The sequence below is a fragment of the Plasmodium brasilianum genome, chromosome 10, assembly GCF_023973825.1.
Source record: "Plasmodium brasilianum strain Bolivian I chromosome 10, whole genome shotgun sequence".
Classification (NCBI taxonomy): Eukaryota; Apicomplexa; class Aconoidasida; order Haemosporida; family Plasmodiidae; genus Plasmodium; species Plasmodium brasilianum.
In genome coordinates this window covers 1,129,945-1,154,251 of record NC_090123.1, presented here as the reverse complement: position 1 = coordinate 1,154,251, position 24,307 = coordinate 1,129,945, and the positions used below count along the sequence as shown (strand labels likewise).

At 27.5% G+C, this 24,307-nt stretch overlaps 3 protein-coding genes across 3 annotated transcripts; 1 reads left to right on the top strand and 2 right to left on the bottom strand.

The window, feature by feature from the left end:
* Positions 1–357: 357 nt before the first annotated feature.
* On the bottom strand, positions 358–1,154 carry MKS88_003292 (HORMA domain protein; the record flags this gene model as incomplete). Its single annotated transcript, XM_067216370.1, has 2 exons — positions 358–470; positions 896–1,154. 2 exons carry the CDS (start codon positions 1,152–1,154, stop codon positions 358–360), a joined length of 372 nt encoding a protein of 123 aa, XP_067073024.1.
* A 3,256-nt stretch (positions 1,155–4,410) lies between these two features.
* Positions 4,411–5,376, bottom strand: MKS88_003291 (orotidine 5'-phosphate decarboxylase; the record flags this gene model as incomplete). The annotated part of the gene is made up of 1 exon (XM_067216369.1): positions 4,411–5,376. The coding sequence occupies one exon, from the start codon at positions 5,374–5,376 to the stop codon at positions 4,411–4,413; it is 966 nt and encodes a 321-aa protein (XP_067073023.1).
* A 2,031-nt stretch (positions 5,377–7,407) lies between these two features.
* Positions 7,408–23,841, top strand: MKS88_003290 (dynein heavy chain; the record flags this gene model as incomplete). The annotated part of the gene is made up of 2 exons (XM_067216368.1): positions 7,408–18,649; positions 18,743–23,841. The coding sequence occupies 2 exons, from the start codon at positions 7,408–7,410 to the stop codon at positions 23,839–23,841; spliced, it is 16,341 nt and encodes a 5,446-aa protein (XP_067073022.1).
* Between the last annotated feature and the right edge of the window lie 466 nt (positions 23,842–24,307).

Genomic DNA, 24,307 nt, shown 5'->3' with positions numbered 1-24,307 from the left:
ATAGCGCAATTGTCCAAAAAAAAAAAAAAAAAAAAAAAGGGAGTAAATAGTAAGGGGTAAATGCAAAGAAGTATATGCAAAGACGCACGTGCAAATAAATACATGGAAAGGTCTATACGTGCAAGGATCTCGGTTCGAGATCACATATATTCATTTATGCATAAATATTCATTTACCTGACATATAGAGCTGGCCTTATTATTATCAAAAATATTCATACTTTTTAAAATCTTCTTTTTGTACATTTCTAGGTCTGGTTAAGGTATAAATGAAAGGCTAATTACCAGTTGAGGCAAACACACATACAAACATACATATACTTTACATTTTATACGCTTATGGACATGTACATTTATATCAATCCTTACTATCATATGAAATTATTTCCCAATCATCTTTTAAGCTCTCATGAATGGAGGGGTTTTCCTCATGGTCTTTCAGTAAATCAAAGGAAATCTCAAACGTCTTTTCTTCATGTGTAATAAAAATAATATATATTTCCATTTTTTATTATTATTTTTTTTTTTTTGTAATTTCATACATATATAGCCATCATTTTAACGCTACTTTCATGGATGTATGTATTTGTGTATATATCATATACATGTGTATGAAAATGAATATTAAAACTAATTCTCTTTAAGCTTTTTGAAAGGCATATAAAAGTGACCTCGTTTTTTTTTTTTTTTTTTTTAATTATATCGTAAAACTTCAATATATTCATATCAAATATTGGAAGGATAAAAAAAAATTTTAAAATATGTAAATATGTAAAAATTATATTGCAGAAAGTTGCAATGAGGAAAAAGCATATCACATAAATACACGTATATGCAAACGTACACATGTATGCATGTATATATATATATATATATACATGTATTAATTTCCTAACCCGTATCACAGTTTTCAAACATCTGCATTTCAAGATACGTAAAAAAGTCCCAAGCAAACTGCTCAAAGGAAGAATAGCTAAGTTGTTTGCTATTTGTTTTGTATAATTGCTCAAACTCAATTGTGAATATTTTTATGACTTCATCTCTCAAATTCTTTAAAATTATTCTGTATTTATATAAGCTTTTATCCAACAGGTATTTTTTTATAGGAATTAGTGCCTTAAAAAAAAAAGGGGGTAAATTGAGTAAATCTTTCATAGCTTCCTTATTGCTTGTATATACGTTTACATTTACATGTAAAAGTTCATACACATGTACGCATGTATACATATGTATCTCTCTTCAGCAGCTGTCTTCAACCTGTTGTATATATTCCTCTACTTGTTTATTTGAGCAATGCCTGTCATTAAAAATAAAAATGCTCCATTTTACTTACAGTTTTGTAATTTAATATACTATTTTTCAATGGTCAAAAATGTATTTACATAACTCTATATTCAAATTAAAGGTGTATTATATTAATGTTTTACATTTAAAAAAATATTTTTTTAAAGCTTTTAACAACATATGAAAAGATAAAAAAAAGCGTTTCAATTTTCAAGGCTGTTCTTTTTTCATAAAAGAAATGTTTTCATTTGTACATATTGTTAATTTTGCTAAATTTGCGTGCTTGGTGTTTATTTCATATTTTACATGGTATATTTATGTGTTAAGTATTATGTGTATTGTGTTACGTGCATTTTATGTAGCATATGTATGTCACGTGTTAAGTGCCTTTTATGTATGAAGTATGTAACTCATATATTTTTCTGCATATTTTGTGAATTTTATAAAAGTAATGCAAAAGCATCTCTCGTGATATAGCAAGGAAATGTTCAGAATTTTACTTTTTATTCATTTTATTGCTTTTTTTCCTTACCATAGGAGGGTATTGAATTTTCTTTTTTTCTTAAAATACTCTGCAAAAGTGAGAAAAAACTATGTTTATATATACATCATACATATGTATTTATGTATAAATGTATGTACATATACATTTTAGGGCATAAATGGTCTTGTAATAAACTTTGTCATTTCAGCTTGTTATTTATAGAGTATTTCAAGTTTTTGCTTAAACCAGAAGAGTAAATGTTCATTAAATAAAGTATTAAATGAGTGAACGCTTCAATAAATTCAAACACATAAGTTTCCATTCTACTTTTTGTATTTTTTTTGAAATATGGAGGTATAACAAATAATTACAAATAATGCTTTAGTGAGCTAATAAAAAAAAAAATAATAATAATACATAAAATATATGAAAAAATATATATATATATATATACATATGTATGTATGTATGTATGTATACACATATGCGTTATAACCATGTATACATTTGGGCGTTTTAGTTTTACAAATGTATGTGACTGTTATAACTTTTTTTTACTCATTAAGGGGCCAAGGAGTTTGAAAAAGGTAAACGTTTACAAGCGTTTGCCATATTTGTACGTAGGAATGTTTTTCATCGGAGGTTTGCTTGAAGTAGTTTTTTGTTCCACGAATTTTTATCAAATTTATAACATTGGTATGAATATGTGTATAAGCGAATATACATATTTTTTACTTTTATTTTTTTTGTATTTATTTGTGTTAATTTTTGCATTTATGCCATATATTTGCAATTATATATATATATATATACATTTAAATTATTGAGCATGCAATGTTTTGTAAATACTCTATTTGTAAGCATTGCACACCGGTAACACTGCACTACGGTAACAATGTGAGGTTTTCCATTGTTTACAATGTCAACATTTTTTATGTCCTTAGATTTTTTTTTTTTTTATTTTAGCACCTCAAATATTTTTATTTGTTTTTTCCCCATGTAAATTTACTCAACATATATGCAACATATTTTCCTTATTTTTTTATTTCATTTTTGTTTTTTTTTATATCAAAGGAGAAAGTGAAAAAGAATTAGAAGATAATGTTACAGAGCTTGTGAAAAGATATGAACTTAGACAGAAAATTAAAGAAAGTAAAGATAATCCTGAAATTACATACCTGTGCATGCATATATATATATATAAATACATGTTATATATTATGAAATTTTCCTGTTTGCCGTATTTACCAAGTGAAACACAGTTGAGTGAAAATGCCGCACACATTTTGTTCCAACCGCATTAATATACAGAATTGTTTTTTCTTTTTAATATTGACTACATTTTAGATATTATTTTGTTTTGTTTTGTGTTGTGATATTTTGTAGTGTTTTACTTTTTTACTGTTCTATTATTTTATTTTATTTTTTTGGTATTTTTTCGCAGAAGCTACACAAATTTCAGAAGAATAAGTTAAAAAGATAGGAATATTGTTTATAGCTGAGAATAGACTAATATTATTTATGAATATGTTCATAATTTTTTTTTTTTTTTAATTTTTGCTTACATTATTAAGGCTTTTTTTTTTTTTTTTTTTTTGTACAATTGCTTCCTATTAATTAATTCCCCCTATATTCGTCACCTTATTTTTCTTTTACTCTACTTCGTTTTTATTTAAAATGATAAACCCTATATTTTACTGTCTAGGTGGAATCCTGTATACTCTTTTTTGGTGTAGCATTTCCTGTTGTTATTGCATATTTAGGGTCATGTATTTTTCGATAACGAGATATTTAGCCTATAAATATGGACAAGTTATTTCCTTTAGCAAAAGTTAACCTCCTAAAGGAACCTATTATGCACATTGCAATGATTTTGAAATAACTTGGGATGAAAACACACTAATAAAAAACGAATATTAGACTTCACTTATGAAGTCTTATTTACAATTTACTAATTTTTTACGGAAACGAATTAAAATATGTATATGTATATAAGTGTACACATAATAAATACATATGTTATTTTTGCATACTTTTTTTTCGAACCATTGTTAGGTATGTGTGTACATTAATTATTCTTTTTGTACATTTACTATTCGTCTATGTACAATTAATTTTTTTTTGCAGTCATTTAAGCAAACAACGAAGCGCATTAAGTGGTGCATGTGCCTTATACTAAAGTTTATTCACTCGTGCATATATATATGTATATATATATTTATTTTACTTATTTCATTCCATACCATACATTATGGAAACAATTTTTTTTTTTCATTTCCATACTTGTTATTATTCATCATATATTTTTGCACAATATTTAACTAAGCAGAAAATAGTGCCGCAGTAAATATAATTTTTTTTATTTTTTTAATTTAAACGAAACAATTACATAAATTATGAAAAAAAAAAAAAAAAAGAAGAAGCAACATTGGAAGGGTAAATCATATATTGATAAAAACCGCCTACTTTTAATTACTCCTTTTGAAAAATGGACAATTCTACGAGGGCACTCAGATAAATATTTATATAAATAGCACACACAAATTAGGCACAAATATATATGTATATGTGTGTACGCATGCAGCGGTATTTAATGGTTAAGCTGCGCGGTATGCTGGGCGATTTCCATCACAGTGGGACTGCCTAATTTTGTAGCCCTTTCAAAATTTGAGTAATCTGATTATAGTACATTTCAGAAGCTTTTTTCGGATCGGCATTTTTCGTTATAGTTCTACCAATATTAATCAATAATTTTTCATAATTTTGAGTGTAACCATAACTTAACGTTTTAAGCAAATCCCCATTCTGTGCTCCTATTCCTGGAGATAAAATATAGCAATCTGGAAATTGATTTCTTATAATTTTCATTTCTTCAAAACTATTGGCACCAACAACAAAACCAATAAATTCGTTATTTTCTTCTATTTTTAAAATGGATGACATTTCCTGGGCTTTTTCTGCCATTAACATATATGCTTGTTTATTACCAGAAGAAAGGTCTTTTTGAAATATATAGGAATCTTTATTTGTTGTTTTAATAAGAACAAAAGCACTATAGTACTGTTTCTTTTCTTCATTATAACATATGTCTCTTAACATTTCGGTGCCCATATATATATTAACAGTGCAGGAGTCACTTTTCAAATATTCAAAAATAAATTTCCTATAACTTTTAACTGTATTTCCAATATCATTAATTTTCATATCAAGAATTGTTGGTATATTTAAATAATGTAATAAATCAAAGACATTTTTTAAAACATCAATGCCTACTGAACCATATGGGATGTAAAAAGCAAAATTCATTTTATATACTAACGCATGTTGTTTTGTTGTATTAATTATATAAAAACAAAAATGATTAAAAAAATAAAAGAATTCATCTTTTTCTTTTAAGTTGTCAAAGGATTCTTTTCCTAATAAAAGATCTCTTCCTATTTCAATTGCATTTATTCCGCTATCATTTAAGTTGTTCCTAATGTTTTTAAATCCCTTTTCTTTTTCATTTTTCTTAAAATTTTGTATATCATCTTCATCAGGGTCTATTCCAATACACAAACAGGTATTTACTTCACTCCTTCTTTTTTCTAATTTTGTTTTCATACCCATTTTTCCGTAATTATGTGTACATACCACTGTGAATTCTTTCAATGGTGGCTACTTCATAATTGCTCATATTATAAAAAATGGGCACTATGAACAACAAGAATAAAATTGGCAATACGAACAAAATGAACCAAATGGGCAGTATGAACAGTATGAACAGTATGAACAGTATGAACAAAATGAACAAAATGGGCAATATGTACAGTATGAACAAAATGAACAAAATAATAATAAAATTTTCAAATTTTTCTGTAACGACGTTTCCAATTCGTTTGGTAGCCTTTTTTTTTTTTTTTTTTTTTTTTTTGTTAATCGATGAAGAGAGATTTACACTTGATCTCTGGCTACCGCGCTGCTGAAAATATTTTCTCACAACGCTATACTTTTAACTGCGTAGGTAGGTGTTTGTACAAGTATGTATGCATGCGTATATGTATATATATATGTATACGTTTGCACGCCACTTTTAATTTTTATGCTTAATTTTATATTATGTAAAAAAGCATATAATCAAATTAATTGTGCTTATAATCAATGCCTTAATTTTTTTTATTTCCTTTTTAGAAATTTTGGTGAAGTAGAACTGGGATGCTAGCTGTTACAGCTTCTGCTTTTTTTTATCCTTGTTATTTGTTATATGTACACAGTTATATATCATATATATATTTGTATGGATATACCTACGTATGCATTGTATATATATATATATATATATATATATATATATATATTCATACACTTGTATACATATTTATGTATATACTCTTGCATACTGTAAAATACGCCAACTTTTTACCCTAGAAGTTTGTATAACTTTTTTAAGTGTCTTCTACTATTTGTGTTTTTATACTTGTCAGGAGAAACCTCTTAAAAGGAAATTCGAGAGGAATTAAGTTCCTAGGCATGCTTTATCATCTCTATAGATAATGAAAAGATTGACCAAATAGTTTATTTTTTTTTTATTTTTTTTGTTGGAAAAAAAAATGTGTAAAATGAAGAGGTCATGGCGCTGATAGCGGAAAAACGCTCACCGGGAAGAGAAATATTATATTGTACTAAACTAAATTAAATTATATTGTATTATATTATACTGTATTGTATTATATATAATATTGCGTCATTTTACTTTATTTATTTTCTTTTTTCATGTAATAAAAATAAGGGAAAAAAAAATAATAGCATCAACCTCACTACTTTAAGAAGCTCCACAATACTGATATTTTTATGTAAGCAGTGCCCACATGGGGTACCACGTATACACAGACACACGAACGTAAGTAGAATTTACACTAAGTAATAATAGTGATGTTAAGGTAAAAATACACAAAAATGATGTATTTGCATCAATTAAAAAAGAGAAAAGGCATCACTTATGCACTTATAAAAAAAAAAAAAAAATGAAATAACCGTCCTGCAGAGAACGTAGTCCTTATATAATGTAAAAATAGACACACACACACACCATGAGATCTTTCTATGTATAATTATTTCACGAATACTTTATGGATATATAAAAACACATAGAAAAAAAAAAAATAATAAAAGTGGAAATAAAAATAAATAAATTGTTAGTTATGAATAGAATGATGTTATCGAGTGTCACGTAAGCATTAAGTGCATGAGGCATTAATAAATTCTAATGAAACATTTAACAGTAAAAAAATAAAAAGTAAAGGAAGAAAAGGAAAAGAAAGGATAAAAAGGCGAAAAGGAGAGGAATAATATATTTGTATATATATATATATATATATGTCGGACTAATAGAAGCACATGTGCGTTACTTGGAAGGGAAATATCTAAAATTTTCGAATGAACTTCGATCCTTTTTTTGTCCAATTTTTTGCGGTTTTATCTTTACGTTATCCTGTTGATTGTTTGTTGAACTCTGTAATTGTCCTTCCGTATATATAGACACACCTACGCAAGTGCATAAGCAAATACATACGAAAATACATACGCAAGTGAATAAGCAAGCACTTACGCAAAACCATATACAAATACCCGCACGTACACACTTCCCTAAGCGCGCCTATAATGAGCAAAGCGAATGATGAGAACAAGGACAGCGGAGATTATAGTGGCGATTACAGAGGCGAGTATGACGACCGAGTTGGGGAAATTCTGACGAGCGCTCTGGACTTCTTCAACATTCAGGGGTGCCAAAAGGAAGAGGTAATAAACAGCATCAAGAATGATGAGTGCGCAGTTAAGTTGATAAACAAGTTTTGTGAAGATAATGAAGATTGTTTATTTCTAATTAATGAAAAGGAGTGTATCAAAGTGTTTGGTTCCATCTTAGATATTTTCAAAAAACGAAGATATGAAAAATTTTTAATAATATATAAGACACCTCAACAGAAGATTTTATATTTAGAGATGAACAGTGATGCGGAGAATGTGATAAGGAGGTTTTTAGAGATATTTTTTTCTAATTTTATGAATAATAATGAGGATATTAATTCATCTACTTTATTAAAAGAAATGAAAAAAAAATTTAATAATTTTTTACTTAATTTAAGAATAATATATGGGGAAATAGAAGAAAAATTAACTTTACCATATTTACCGTCAGAGGTAAAAGAGGAAAATGTAAATACGTTAGAAGAATATCTAATACATTTTATCAAATGTTATCATGTAATTTTAAGGAATTTTATGAATTATAAAAAAAGAGATTATGAAAATTGTGGTGAGTTTTTAAATTATTTGAAAAGTAAAAATGAAGACATTAACTTTTTATACAATGAAATAGACAAAGAGAGTTTTAAAAAAATTATAAATATCATTTTAGAAAAAAAAAAAAATTCTAGTTATAAAAATATTATAGAAAATATAAAAAACGAAATAATAGATCATAAATCAGAAGTAGCTGATCTGTATACTCATTTAAAACCAGTAATACATTTTCTACAAAAGTTAGAAAGTAGTAGACAAGATGATATAGAAAGGAAAAAGGATTTCATTATGCCCATTGTACATTCTTTATCAAAATCTGTTGATAAGTCGAATTATTTGATCAAAAATTGTAAATTTGTTTTCAACTTTTTATCCAAAGTTTTGATTAATACATGCAACCAGAATATTAATACTCCGGAAATTATCAACTCGATCTATAACTGTGTAGATGTCCTTAAAGGAAAATTGTATGCTACCTTGAATTTCCTCTTGCACTTCTTATATCTCTTTAAGCTGTATAAGGGAAAGAGCAAAAAGTTGCAGTCGCTTCACGAGATCAACGTCTTCTTCGGTAAGGCCTCAGCTCTCCATAATGATCGCGCCAAAATAAGTGACCAAACAACCATCCAAACAAGCAATAAAATTGTAGATCAAAGCAACAAAGAGAGTACTGAAACAAACAACGAAATTGAGGAGGAATGCATATACTTCCCATCAGTAAGCTTATACATGTACAAACTGAGGCTACTTATTGATTATCTAAAAATTTACCAAACGTATATGAAACTTGAAAAGATTGAGATCCCAGGTGAAAAGGGAAAAAAGCTAACTGAAGAGATACACAATATATGCCGTGATTTTAACATAATTAATGAAATATTTTTAGATATAAATCATGAAATATTAAATGAAGAAGAAACCATTTTTATAAATAAATATAACAGCTTTGAGAGTAAGGTAAAAGAACTAAACAAAAGGTTAATATGCGTTTTTGTCTACTCCTTTGACAATGATTTGAAAAAGAATATTAAGTTGTTAAACTCCTTTCTAATTCTTCGAGATATACATGCGATAGAAGTAGAGTTAGTCAGACACACACTACTTCTGTGTCAGGATCTGAAGAAAGAATTCGTACTGGTGGACAATCTGTTCATAAAAAACGCAACGATTATAGAAAACAATAAAAAGGTGTTCTTAGAAAATTCGTTCGAAGCAGCAAACGTGAGGAAGGTTGATGGAATCGACGAAAGAGATATTAACGGTGAAGAAGGTGAAGGCCGCCTTAGTGGCAGTGGTGAAGACTCAAAAGTAAAGGTGTTGTCTATACAATATAAAGAAGACTTGGAGGAGAACCTGAAACAACTGAACATAAACAGAAATTCTCCCCTTTTCTGCGAAGTAGTAAATTTATTTACGTCTTTATTAAAAAGGGTTGAACAGCAGTATTTCCCTTTAAGAAAGATAATGAAAACACTTAAGATTCAGAACGAAAAGTCAGATGAAATAAATAGTATATATCGAAATATCAGTGAAAAAATAAGTAAATATATATCTGATGTAAGCAAAGAATGGTTTAGAGAAACTATAGATGTTGTTAATAATTTCTTGAATGAAAATATATTTAAAATAAGAGGAGACATGTTTTATGTAAATTTTCATCCATACATATTTATGTTCATAAATAATATAAAGAATTTTTTTCTAAATAATTTAAGTGTTAATGATGATTGTTTGAATATATATAACAAGGCTAATACGTTTAAAAAGTTTATAAATATATTAAATAGTATTACAAAGAAATACAACAACGTTATTTCAAAAACTTTGGATGTAGAAAAAGAATTGTTCGAAGAAAAGCTAGTCGCTATTAAGAAAACATTACTAAGGGGAGTAAGAGAACTAAAATGGACAGAAAATCATATTTACGAATATATTGAAATAGTGGATAAAGACATGTCAGAAATTTATAATAACATTTCCACTCTTCACAGTAATATAGTTTCTATATTGAATTTAACAAATAGTTGGATAAAAAAACCAATAATCGAAAAAAGAAAAAAACATGAAGACATTTACAGTTATTTAAATACATATAAAAATAACCTCTCCGTGTTGAGAGGAAAATTAAGTGAAGATTTTAAAAGCATTAACATGTATATAAAACAGTCTTATGATATTTTGAAAATAAAAAAAAATAACAGCATGTGGAAAAATTACCTTAAATTTTTGAATAATATAATAATAGACAAACTGATAGAATTGACAAACTTTTTATTTAATAACCTGTATGATGTCATGAAATGTACAAAAAAAGATGAACAGATATTTATTATAAAAATTAATTTTATAGGAAATAAACTAAATATGGACTTAAAGTTAACAAGTAAGAAAGCATTTTCTGTAACAAGTATATTTTACAAATGGATTGATGACTTTATGAATCTTTGTTCAGGGATCAGAAGAATAGATATCAAAAGTGGAGATTACATAAATGAAATTCTGCTAAGTTTAAGTGTCAATCATAATAAGAATAAAATTAAAATATTTTTTGAAAATACTATTGAAAAATGTTATAAATATTTAGAAAGCTTAAAAAAATATGAACATGTTTGGAATATTGATATAAAAAAAGAATTCTTATTGTTTAAACAAAAAAATGAAATACTTCTTTATCCGAACTATTTTGAATACAATAATAATTTTCAAGATTCTTTAAAACTTATGAATATAAATATTCTTCATTCATTTCCCAATGTTGTAGTATATAAAAAATTAATTATATCATTAAAGGAGGAATTAGTCACTTTTTATCATCTGAAAACTTATGAATCCATAAATTTTGTATTCTTCTATTCAGAAAATTTAGTGGAAAAACTCATTAACTTTACCAAACAAAATATATCTCTGTACAGTGAGTACTTACAGAACTTCGTCAAGGATGCTATATACGCGATCAACTCGTTTTATGAAAATGTCATATCCAACCTTAACGAAATAGCTGTCGTTGAGTTTTTTGCTAAAAAGGAAGATGGTAATGGTAAAAATACGGCGTCAAAGAGGAGCGTACGAAGCTCTGATCAATCCGCCGAAAGTGGACCAAGGAGCAGCATTAGCGATATTAGTAATGTAGGTGTTGGTGTTGACGGAGGTGCCGAGAATACAACCGAGGGTAGGGAAAAAAAAGAGGGGGTGCCGAAAAACGATGCTTCCGTGAGTGAAAACAGGCAGTCAGAAATCATGAACAAAAACAAAGACGTCTTTTACAACCTAATGAGGAACCTGAGAAGCGTGAAGCTAAGTCGAAAAATTATTCCTCTAATTTTTCAAAAGCTTAAAGAGATAATGGAAAATTTGAAAGATCTTGACATAGTAACTAAATATAATGAAGTGCTCGACAATATAGAAAAGAACAAAGAAAAAGTAGAAATACATTATAACGAAATAAAGGAAAAAATATTGAAATATAAAAATAACGAAATTAAAAATATCAAAATGGAAATCAAATATTTTAAAGAAGAACTAAGTAAATTGAAAAGACATATATTTTCTAATATACCTAGTAGTTCTAAGGACATTTATTGTAATCCTTATGAAAAACTTAATGAATTTAGAAAGAGCTATGAAATATATAAAGATAAACAAAGATATCATAACGAGTTAGAAATTCTTTTTGAAATTGACATAACAGTATTTAATGAGTTAGATGAAATAGACATAAAACTAAGAGATCTAAAACATCTGTGGGATTTAGTAAATTGTATTATCTATTTTTTAGAAGAAGAAAAGAAAAAATTATGGAAAGATATAGATGTCAACAGCAATATTTACATAATTGATTTTATTCTTCTTTACATTAGAAAGAATTTTTTTGAGTTAAAACATTTACCTATATATGAATATATAATTAAAGAGCTAAAAAAATTGTCGTCCATATTACCACTTCTAGTCGATCTAAATAATGACTGCATATTTGACAGACACTGGAATATCATAATAAATATATCCGGAAGTGTAAACAACTTATACTCAAAGAGGCGAGGACTTGACAATAGTAATAATTCCATTCTAAGTGCATCCTTCAACAGTAAGAGCGGCGAAGACGTGGTACAGGTTAGTGGTGAGATGAGGAGCGGTGCTGAGGATAGAGGTGGAGCGAGTGCCGGTGAATTGAACAATGATGAGTTGAACAGAGGTGGAGCTAATAACAATGAAACAAGTAGCGGTGTAGGGTATAGCTACGAAGTGGACGAAGAAACGCACAACAGTGGTGGTGGCATGAAAAGTGAGGAGGCACAAGGGGTAGAAGGCAGCCACTTAAGTAGTAGAGAAGGTGTAAATCGAACGAACAGCATCAGCAGGACAAACAACACAGACAGCAGCGACAGTGGAGTAAGCAACAAGAATTTCAAAATTAAATACAAAGAATTGACTATGCAAGGATTTTTTGACTTAAGGCTATACAAACACGTGGATGCAGTTCACGATGTAATAGAGCAAGCAAAGAAAGAGAAAAAAATAGAAAATAAAATAAAGGAAATAAACATGATATGGAAACAGATGAATTTTGAATTTTTAAAAAAGCAAAGTTATATTCAAATATCTAACATGGATATGATACTCGAAATTGTAGATATGCACACGTCAGAAATTTTATTTTTTATTAATCAAAAAAAATATATATTGTTCATTCAAGAGACTATATTAAATACGCAGGAAAATTTGAAAAAAATAGATGAAGTAATTAATATATGGAGAAAATTTTTGAACAAATTCGAAAGATTGCAACCAATATATCTGAACTCTGAAGATATACACTCTCAGCTACCTCAAGAGAGTAAAATGTTTTTTAATATAGAAAATGAATATAAAGACATAATTAATAATGCGTATGAGCAGAAGAATGTTTTACAAGTATGCTTGAATGAAGATCTGTTCTATTTATTATGTAAATTTTTTAAAAATATAGAATTATGTGAAAAAGCTTTAAACGATTACCTGGACCAAAAAAAAAAAACATTTCCACGATTTTACTTCTTGTCAAACATTGCTTTGCTGGATATACTGAGCAATGGAAAAAACCCGCTGAAAATATTGCCCTATATAAATGATGTATTTAATGCTATTAAGACGATTGAGTTTAGGAAAGAGAATGGAGATAATAGTGTTGGGGAAGTGAGTTATGAACAAAATAAACCTTTTGATGCAGATGACGGGACGATAGTGGTACACGAGAAAGAAAGCAAATCGGGGGAATACAAAGAATACATTGCTAAAGGTGTGTATAGCATTGAAAATGAGCATCTAGAATTTTTGACAGAACTAAACTTAAAAGGAAATGTAGAAAATTATTTAAAAGATTTAGAAAATCACTTAAAAATAACGATTAGAAGTATATTGGAGAATGCAAAAATAAGCTCAGAAATTTTGGACGAACAGAATAGAGACGAAACAATGATAACAAATTATATCAGTCAAGTAGTGTGTACATGTAACCAAATAATAGTAACAGAAGAAATAAATAAATGTTTTGATGAGTTAGAAAATGGAAATGAGTCTGCTTTTATAGATTATAAGAAGTTATTAATTGAAAGGATAAACAAATTAATAAAATTAGTAGAAAAAACAGAAGACTATAATATCAGAACTAAATTATTATCATTGATTATCTTAGATGTACACACAAGAGATGTAATCATATCTTTTATAAAAAAAAAAATTTCAGATAGTACTTCATTCGACTGGCAAGCACAATTAAAATATTACTGGATGTATGATAAAAAAATTAATAATTATACATGTGAAATAAAAATATGTGATTTTAAAACGAAATATTTATATGAATATATTGGTAATTCCGGGAAGCTAGTAATAACCCCATTGACAGATAAATGCTATATTACTTTAACACAAGCTTTAAATCTAATACTTGGTGGAGCTCCAGCAGGTCCTGCGGGCACAGGAAAAACAGAAACTACAAAAGATTTATCTAAAGCAATCGGAATAGCTATTTTTATTTTTAACTGTAGTAATCAAATGAATTATTTTAATATGTCACAAATATGTATCGGCTTATCACAAACAGGTGCATGGGGATGTTTTGACGAGTTTAATCGTATAAGTATAGAAGTGTTATCAGTAGTTAGTACTCAAATAAAATGTATATTTGATGCTATTAAGGAAAAGAAAACAGTTTTTCATTTTATAGATGATGAAATAGTTTTAAAAAAAACTTGTGGTTTTTTTATTACTATGAATCCTGGGTATGCAGGTAGAACAGAATTACCGGAAAATTTGAAAAATTTATTTAGATCTTGTTCTATGATTGTTCCAGATATAAAATTTATTTGTGAGAATATGTTAATGTCTTTTGGATTTATAAAAGCAAACAAGTTATCATACAAATTTGTAGAGTTATATCAACTGTGTAAAGAATTGTTACAAAAAAATATTCATTATGACTGGGGATTACGAGCTGTTAAGGTTGTTCTCATACAAGCAGGAAATTTAAAAAGAAAATATAGTAATTTTGATGAAGATGTTATTTTAATGAAAGCTTTAAAAGATTTTAATATTCCAAAAATTACTCATGAAGATATTCCTATCTTTCTAGGGTTAATTAATGATCTGTTCCCTAACGTAGACTGTAATATTTTTAAAGAAGAAGAGAACAATTCTCAGCAGAATGGGGATAGACATTACAAGTCTAACAACCCAGAACAGAGTTATCAGAACATTAGTAATAACAGTAGTAGTACGAATCAGCAAAATTTTAGCAATATTAAGAAAAATGATATGTCTAATAACCCCCTTTTTGAAAATAATAGCACTGTTGTGAAGGATTCTAAAATTGCTGCTCCAGAAGACCTTCAACATAATGCCGACGTAGTAATCAAAAAGGATATGAAGAACGAATATTTGGACAGTTCTACAAATGGTGCAAAAGATATAAAAAATGAGGAAGAAAAACATATTTACAGTTTTGACGATGCTATAAAAATATGTATAAAAGAAGCAAATTTACAGATTGACGATAATTTTATTTTAAAGGTTAAACAGCTAAAAGATCTAATGGATGTAAGACACTGTGTTTTTATACTAGGAGTAGACGGAAGTGGAAAATCAAGTGTCATTGAAATGTTAATAAAAAGCTTAAACAAAATAAATGAAAGTTGCTTATATGAAGTTATTAATCCTAAATCTATTGAATCTTACGAGCTTTATGGTTATTTAACGAAAAATAATGAATGGGTTGATGGTGCTTTATCATCTATCATGAGGAAAATGTCTAGGAATATTTTTCCATATAATGAAAACATAAAACATAAAATTACATTACTAGATGGTAATATAGATGCAGAATGGATTGAAAGTATGAACACAGTCATGGATGATAACAAAGTGTTAACACTAGTAAGTAACGAAAGAATTCCTTTTACTAAAGAAATGCATTTGTTCTTTGAAATTACAAATATGAAATATGCATCTCCTGCTACGGTCAGTCGAGGAGGTGTTCTTTACATTAATAAAGGAGATATAAGCTACAAATTATTTATCAGTTCTTGGATCAATTTACTTAGTAATAATATTGCAAAAACTGAGTTTTATTATCTTTTTAATATATTTTATACACAAAATATTGAAATGTTAAGAAAGCAATGCAAATTTGCTTTTGAACTCTCTAACTTAGATATTGTAAAATCGATATGTAATTACATTGACTACTTTCTTTTTAAATATGAAAAGTATATTAACGAGGTCATAAAAAAAATTGAAAACAAACAAAATGAAGAAAACAATTTCCTCAACAGTGAAGAACTGAACGAAGAGTTGTCTTCTTCGAGTACGTTAAAGAAGGACAAAGACATTGCTGATACAGAGGGAGGTGCAGAAGAGCCAGGAGGAATAGACAAAAGGAAGAAAAGAAATGAGCAGAAAAATGGGCAAAAGAACGAAAAAAAGGTCCCTTTAAAGGATGAACTGGTTGAAGAAAACGCAACACAAAGCAGTAGTAATAATAATAATAATAGCAGAAGCAACGGAGGCAAGAATAGGGGCACGTTAAGTGGGGAAAACAGTACAAATACGAAAGAGAGCGCTTTAAACAGTGAAGACAAAAATATTATCAACAAAATTAATTACAACTACGAAATACTTAAGGATTATTACAACTGCTTTTTTATGAATGCGTACATGTGGGTTCTGAACAATTTAATAGTAGATGATAAAATTATGAACGCAAAAAATACTTTTAGTAATAATATAAAAACAAACTTAAAAGTTAAGATGGGTAATGACTACTGCTGCAATTACATTTACAATATATATGAGAACAGCTGGAAACATTTGAGTGAGTACTTGGATGAAGACATTTTATATTTGCAGAATTTGAAATGGCAATCAAGTGAATATGACAATGATACAAAGGGGTATGAGGATAGCCAGGTGACCGCAGAAGAGGAGGTGGACGAAGGCGATGAAGGCGATACGGACGATCAGCTGGGTGAGCAACTTGTTGGACAGTCAGATGAACAGATGGATGAAAAGACTAATGGGGAATACTCCGAGGAAAAGGAAAAAAGGAAAAGGAAAAAAATGAAAAAAAATAATAAGAAGAAGCAGCAGAAGAAAAAAAAGAAAAAAAAAAGTATAAATAACTATATTGAGAATATGCTTCCACATAACTATGACGAAATATATATTAACACAATAGAATTAATAAGGATCGAAAAAATGATAAAATATTCGCTAGAAAGGAATAAGCCAATATTGGTTTATGGTAATAATGGTACAGGAAAAACTAAATGCATAAAGAATAATATAAATATGAATATTGAAAAATTTACACATACAATAATAAGTGTTAATTATTATACTAATTCTTTTGCTTTACAAAAAATAATTGAAAATAATGTAGAAAAGAGAAACACAAGAACATATGGTCCACCAAATCAAAAAAAGCATATATTTTTTTTGGAAGACTTAAATATAACTGCAAAAGATAACTGTGATACACAACAGACATTAGAATTTTTACGTCAATTATTAACCTATAAATTAATATATGATAGGGAAAGTTTAGATGAAAAGAAGTTTATTCATGATATATTATTTATAGGTACTATTAACAATAACACAAACAAATTTATAGATAAAAGAATACAGAATAAATTTAATATTATAAACATTGATGATATAAGTTTTAAAACATTTGAAAATATATATAAAATAATACTAAAACAACATTTACTTAAATTTGATGACACAATTAAAGGCTTACTAAATAATATGATCTCATTTTCGTATGACTTGTACAGTAATATTACAGAAAATATATCTTTCAACTTATCAAATTTTGCACCACATTATTTATTTAATTTAAATGATATACATACTGTATTTTACAATATAATTAAGTCTACAAATCCAGATATATATAACAACAGGTTTAAAATGTTAATGATTCTTTTTCATGAAACCCAACATGCATATATAAATAAATTAATATCAAATGAGCATATAAATATATTTACTCAAATATTCAACAAATTAGTACAACAGTATTTTCCCTTTTTTAAAGATGATTTTGAAAAACATAGACTTATTTTTGATTCCCCTAGCGAAAAGGAAAGGGTAAACTCATTATCAAACCAGTTTATTCCCCTAACGTCTTACAATGGGAAAAGCTCAATGGGAGTAGTAACAGAGGGGGAAGAGGCGGATGAGGGTGTAGCCCAGGAGGACATTGGCACAGATAATTTAGGAATCAGCAGCAATAATATAATCAATGGTGGTATAACCGGTAGTGGTAGCGATTGTGGAAGTGACCGTGCCAGTGAGAAGGGAAAGAATAAAGACGTACGTGGGAACGGGAACCCCAGATTGCAGGTGGGAAATTACGAAACGAGCAAGGGAATGAACAGTTCAACAAATAAGGGAGTGGAGAGGGAGAAAAGTAGTGGTATATATGATCTAAGCAAAAACATTTTTACCTCCTTCATATCAGTGAGGAATGGTCTAGATAAAATGTATTTGAATGTTAAAAAATTTTATATATTAAAAGAAGTGTTGAGCGAAAAGTTGAATGAATATAACAGCACACATGTAGAATTGCCTTTAGTTTTATTTGATTATGCTATAATACAGATATGTAAAATGTGTAGAATTTTAGACTTTAATGTGTCTCATCTAATGTTAATTGGTTTTGGTGGCTCAGGTAAACAGTCGCTTGTAAAATTAAGTATCTTTATAAACTCACTAAATTTACTTAGTATATCGACAAATAATAATTATGATGTAAATAATTTTAAGGCAGATATGCAAGAATTTCATTTAAAATGTGCTATAAAACCAGGAAATGTACATGTCCTTTTACTAAAGGAAAAGGATATATCAGATTCATTTTTGCCATATATAAATGATTTAACATCCACTGGTTTATGCAATGATTTATTTTCGAAAGATGAATACCTTGGTATTTTTTCTTCAATTCGTAATCAAATAAAATATTTAAATATAGGAGAAAGTAATGAAGACGTATTTAATTATTATATAAGTAAAATAAGAAAGAATTTTAAAATAGCCATTACCCATTCACCAATAAGTAATTTATACAGAGATAGATTAATTAAATTCCCATCATTCCTGTCTAATTTTTGTTTTATTTATTTTTTGCCATGGCCATATGAAGCTTTAGTCAATGTTTCTAACAGATTTTTGAATGATGTAGAAATTAATAAAGAATTAAAAAAAAATATTTGTGAACATATGGCATATGTACATACAAGTACAAATGAAATGAACAAAAAATATTTGGAGAAAAAAAACAGATACAATTATGTAATTCCAAAAACATTCCTTGAATACATATATTTTTATAAAAATTTATTACACGTTAAAAATCACGAAATTGATAAGTCAGTTGAAAGATTAAATAAAGGTCTCTTGGCACTAACAAGTACAAGAGAAAATGTGCAGGTGTTAAAAAAAGAAATCGAAATAAAAATAACGAATATTGAAGAGAAAAAAATCGAAGTGAATGATATCTTAAACAAAGTAAAAGAAGCAACAGAAGTTACAAATAAAGAACAACAAATCGTAAATGAAGAAAAGAAGAAGACAGAAGTATTTACTAAAGAAGCTATCGAAATTCAGGTAAAAGCAGACAAAGAATTAAGTGAAGCTTTACCTATAATGAATAAAGCAAAAGAGGCCGTTAACTGTATAACTAAATCAGCTATACAAGAACTGAAATCTTTACAAAACCCTCCTAAGGAATGTCTAGATGTCACCCATGCTGTGTTAATAGCATTAAAAGAAATAAAAAATTATTCATGGAAATTTGCTCAAAAAATTATGAACAATCCTACTCAATTTTTAAGTAAATTACAAAAATTTGATGCAGAAAATATGGATGAAGAGACAGTCAACTTGTTAACCCCATTTATTGAAAAAAAGTTTTTTAATTATGAAATGATGAAAACCAAGTCTTCTGCGTGTGCATATTTAGCATTATGGCTAGTTAATATTGTAAAATATAATGATGTATACAAAAAAGTGAAACCTTTAATGGATAAGTTGCAAGAAGCAACAAATAATAAAAATAATGCTCAAGAAAAATTAGATCAACTGGAAAACAAAGTGAAAGAACTAACAGATAGTGTAGAAAAATTAAGAAAAAAAATGAATGAAGTTAATGAAGAAAAAAATAATGTAATCAAAATATATAATGAATCAAAAGATAAATTAAACAGAGCTGAAAATCTTGTCAATATGTTATCTGATGAATATTCTAGATGGTCAGACGAAATTGCTATCATTATATCGAATAAAAAATATATATATGGTGACTGTTTATTGCTTTCTTCATTTATCACTTACTTAGGAGTTTTTTCTAGCTCTTTTAGAGTAAAATTATGGAAAAATTTATGGTTAGAACATATTAAAAAAAGTAATATTCTTATTAATAATATTACATCCCCTATTGATATAATGGTACAAGATATACAAATAGCTACATGGAAAAATGAAAAATTGCCTGAAGATAAAATAAGTATAGAAAATGCTCTAATAGTAAGTACTTGTTATCGATGGCCTCTGTTAATAGATCCACAACTACAAGGATTAAAATGGCTAAAGGTAAAGGGAGGAGACAATATTACATGCTTACAGTTCAACTGTGAAAATTTTATTAAAAAAATTAAAAATATTATTACAAAAGGAGGGTATCTAATAATTGAAAATATAAGTGAAGAGATTGACAACGTTATAGATGGTTTACTCAATAGAGAATTTATAAAAAAAGGAAATGACACTTATGTCAAAATTGATAATGAGGAAATGCTCTTCAACTACCCAAACGCTATTAGCAGGATTTCAAAAATTCAGTCGTTCTTTGAAAGTACCTCGAGTTCAAATGCAAATGCGAATGCAAACGAAAATGGAAATACAAACGTTAACGCAAACATGAACACCAATGTGAGTGCGGATACGAGTGTAAGCCCTACTTCTGGTAACAAAAATAATGGGAACACTGAAAATCAAGATCAGTTCAACAGTGACCTAGACATGAATTACAAAAACTACAACCAGAAGCAAAACTCGCAAGGCAATATTAATAAAGCTTTTTCTAATGAAAATTTAGCAAAAGTAAATTTTTTTAATCTTGTCTTGCAAACTAAATTAAGTAATCCTCATTTCAAACCTGAGGTTAATAGTCAATGCACGCTGATCAATTTTAGTGTTACATGTGAAGGTTTAGAAGAACAAATTTTAGCTATTATTGTTAATATAGAAAAACCAGAATTAGAAAAACAAAAACAAATTTTAGTTAAAAATAGAAATGAGTATAAAATTATTTTAAATAACTTGGAGGATGAAATATTATATCAACTTTCAACTGTTGAGTCATCTACAATTATTGATAACATCTCCTTAATCAACAGTTTAAAAACTACTAAAGACACATCTATTAACATACAAAGGCAAGTTGCAGATTCTATCAATACTGAAAATGAAATAAACAAAACGAGAGAATTATATAGAACGCTTGCTAATGAAGCATCCATCGTTTATTTTATTTTAATTCTTATGCACAATATTAACTATATGTATCAGTATTCTCTAGATTCCTTCATAAGCTTGTTGCTTAAGTCTATCGAAGCCGTTCACAATGCTAATAGTGTAAGCAGCGGCGGTAGTGGTAATAACAACAGTGGAAACGATGGAAATGACTACAAAGATGCTAGCCAAAAAAGTAGTAATGATATTAGCTCTTCAAGTAGCAGCAAACTAGAGTCCTTCAACAACACGGATATGATCACTATAAACAGACAGGATAATAATAAATTTTATGACTCAAAATCCTATTTGAATGATGGTCGTGGTGAAAATGATAAAGATGATAGTACTAATGGAGCATCGAATAGTATTTATGATGAACATATGAATAAATTAATTATCTCTTTTAGAAAAACTATATATTCATGGATTAATAGAGGGTTACTAGAAAAAGACAAACTACTGTTTAACTGCATATTCGTTTTTAAACTATTAGAAAAAAAAAAAATTTATGATAAAGATTTCAATATGGATTACTTGAACTTTTTCTTAAAACCTCCAAAAGGTAAAGGAATAAACGAGAACCCATTAAAAGAATGGTTAAGTGACGATTGTTGGGAAAATATTTTATTATTATCAAAATTTAAAGAGTTTGAAAACTTGTCGAATAATATTCATATAGATGCTCAGCACAAATTTAAACAATGGTGTTCAGAAATTCAACCAGAAATATGTAAATTACCATTGGAATGGAAAAAACTAAATAATTATTCCTTTAAAAAATTATTAATAATTAGATCCTTACGACCAGATAGAATTACAGTTACTTTAGAAAATTATATTAGAAATATACTACCAAACAGTGAAGAAATTATGGAAAAAAAAAATTCCTTTGTTGATACCTTAGAATCCTCTTACAATTTTATGGTTAATTCTACACCTATTCTATTTATTTTAACCCCAGGTTCTGATTTTATAAAGTACGTAGAATTATTAGGAAAAAAATATAAATTTTATTTAAATCACAATTTACATGTAGTATCATTAGGACAAGGTCAAGAATCTATAGCTTTATCAAAACTTGAGTTATCACACAAAGAAGGACATTGGATTGTTCTTGAGAATATACATTTAATGGCTAAGTTTAATTTAATTTTAGAAAATGTAATAGATAAATATTCTACAGAAGGGTCTCATCCAAATTTTAGGTGTTTCTTAACATCAGAAATTACTACTAATATTCCTATTAGTATCTTAGAAAGATCTATAAAATTAACAAATGAAGCTCCGACAGGTTTTAAGGAGAATTTAAAAAGAGCTTTCACTTTTTTTTCCCCTGATGATTATGAAGAAAAAGATATAAGAACAAAAAATATTTTATTTTCTTTATGTTATTTCCATTCTATCATAGTAGAAAGAGCAAAATTCGGTGCAGAAGGATTTAATATCAAATATCCATTCAGTTTAAGTGATCTAAGAGATAGTGCAAAAGTGTTATTTAATTACTTAGATAATCAAAATTCTATAAAAGTACCATGGAATGATTTGAAATATATTTTTGGGGAAATCATGTATGGTGGTCATATAGTCAATGATAAAGATATGTTAATATGTAAAACTTATTTAAATTACTTCATGAAAGAACAGTCGTTAGAAGGAATGCAACTAATTCCGTTTTCAAAAAATATACAGTTATTCAGTCCAAATAACTATTCTTATGATAAAATTTTAAAATATATTGATACTCAAATTGTGGTAGAATCATCCATATTATATGGTCTAAATCAGCATGCAGAAATGAATTTTAGAACAAATGAAAGTATAAAATTGTTAAAAAATATTTTAAAATTAAAACTTAAAGAAACATCTACTTTTGTGGAAGAATTAACAACAGGGGAAACAATAGAAATAAAGACATCTAATATTTTATCTGAAATTTTAAATGAAATAGATAATGTGTTTTTTAATGTTGAAGAGTTAATGAAATCCATACCAGATGATCAAATTACCCCTTTACAATATTTTCTATTTCAAGAATGTACTTTAATGAATACTTTAACAAGTGTAATGAAAAGTTCTTTAAAAGAATTAAGTTTAGCAATTAAAGGGGAAATTAATATGAATAGTAAAATTGAGAGTCTTATGAATTCTTTGTATAAAGATAAATTACCTGAATTATGGAAAAATAATTCTTATTCTAGTAATAGGAATTTATCTTCTTGGGTAAACAATCTAAAGGAAAGAATTACCTTTTTATCTGATTGGTTTAATGATCCTTTATCAACACCTAAAGTTTTTAATATCTCCTTACTGTTCAACCCTAATAGCTTTTTTAGTGCGATTAAACAAATATTATCTAGAAATGAAAAGTGCGAATTAGATAAAATTATTATGCAAATTGAAGTAACAAACAAATCGTTGAACAACATTCATTCTTACCCTAAAGAAGGGGCTTATATATATGGTTTATATCTAGATGGTGCAAATTATGATGTAGAAAAAAACACCTTATGTGATTCATCATCAAAACAAAAATATTTTCTAATGCCCGTTATCCACTGCAAACCTATTGTTAGCATGGGTAAAATTGAAACCGACGTTTATGAATGCCCTGTGTATAAAACATTATCTAGGGGCCCTACTTATGTAACAAATATAAAATTAAAAACAAAAGAAAGCTCTGAAAAGTGGATTTTAGCAGGTGTTGCATTAATTCTTGATATTGCTGATGACTGATGTTTTTAAGAAAGATAACAAAAAAAAGAAGTGTACTCTTAAAAATGGACTGGGAGCTTTTCGTTTTCTTTGATCAAAAAAAAAAAAAAAAAAAAAAATACCTCAACAAAAGAAGTAATATGTATGTGCATGTTTTTATTATATTTTGTATAACTCATTTTTTACATATAAACATCATTTCTTTTTTTAATGTGCTTCTACGATATTTGAAAAACAGTTACTCTTAATACTCAATTTTGATATTTCTATTTGTCTGAATGCTTACATTTTGGAATTTTTTAACAGAATTTCCACCATTTTTTTTTTTTTTTTTTCTCCGTCCTTTATATATTAATGGATAAAAAGGAAATAATAAAAATGTGAGGGCTAATATGTAAATAAATAAATAAAACAATAAATTTAAACAGCAAATTTAAATTGTTTTCTCATATTTTATAATTTTTTTTTTTTTATTTTTTTATGCCAT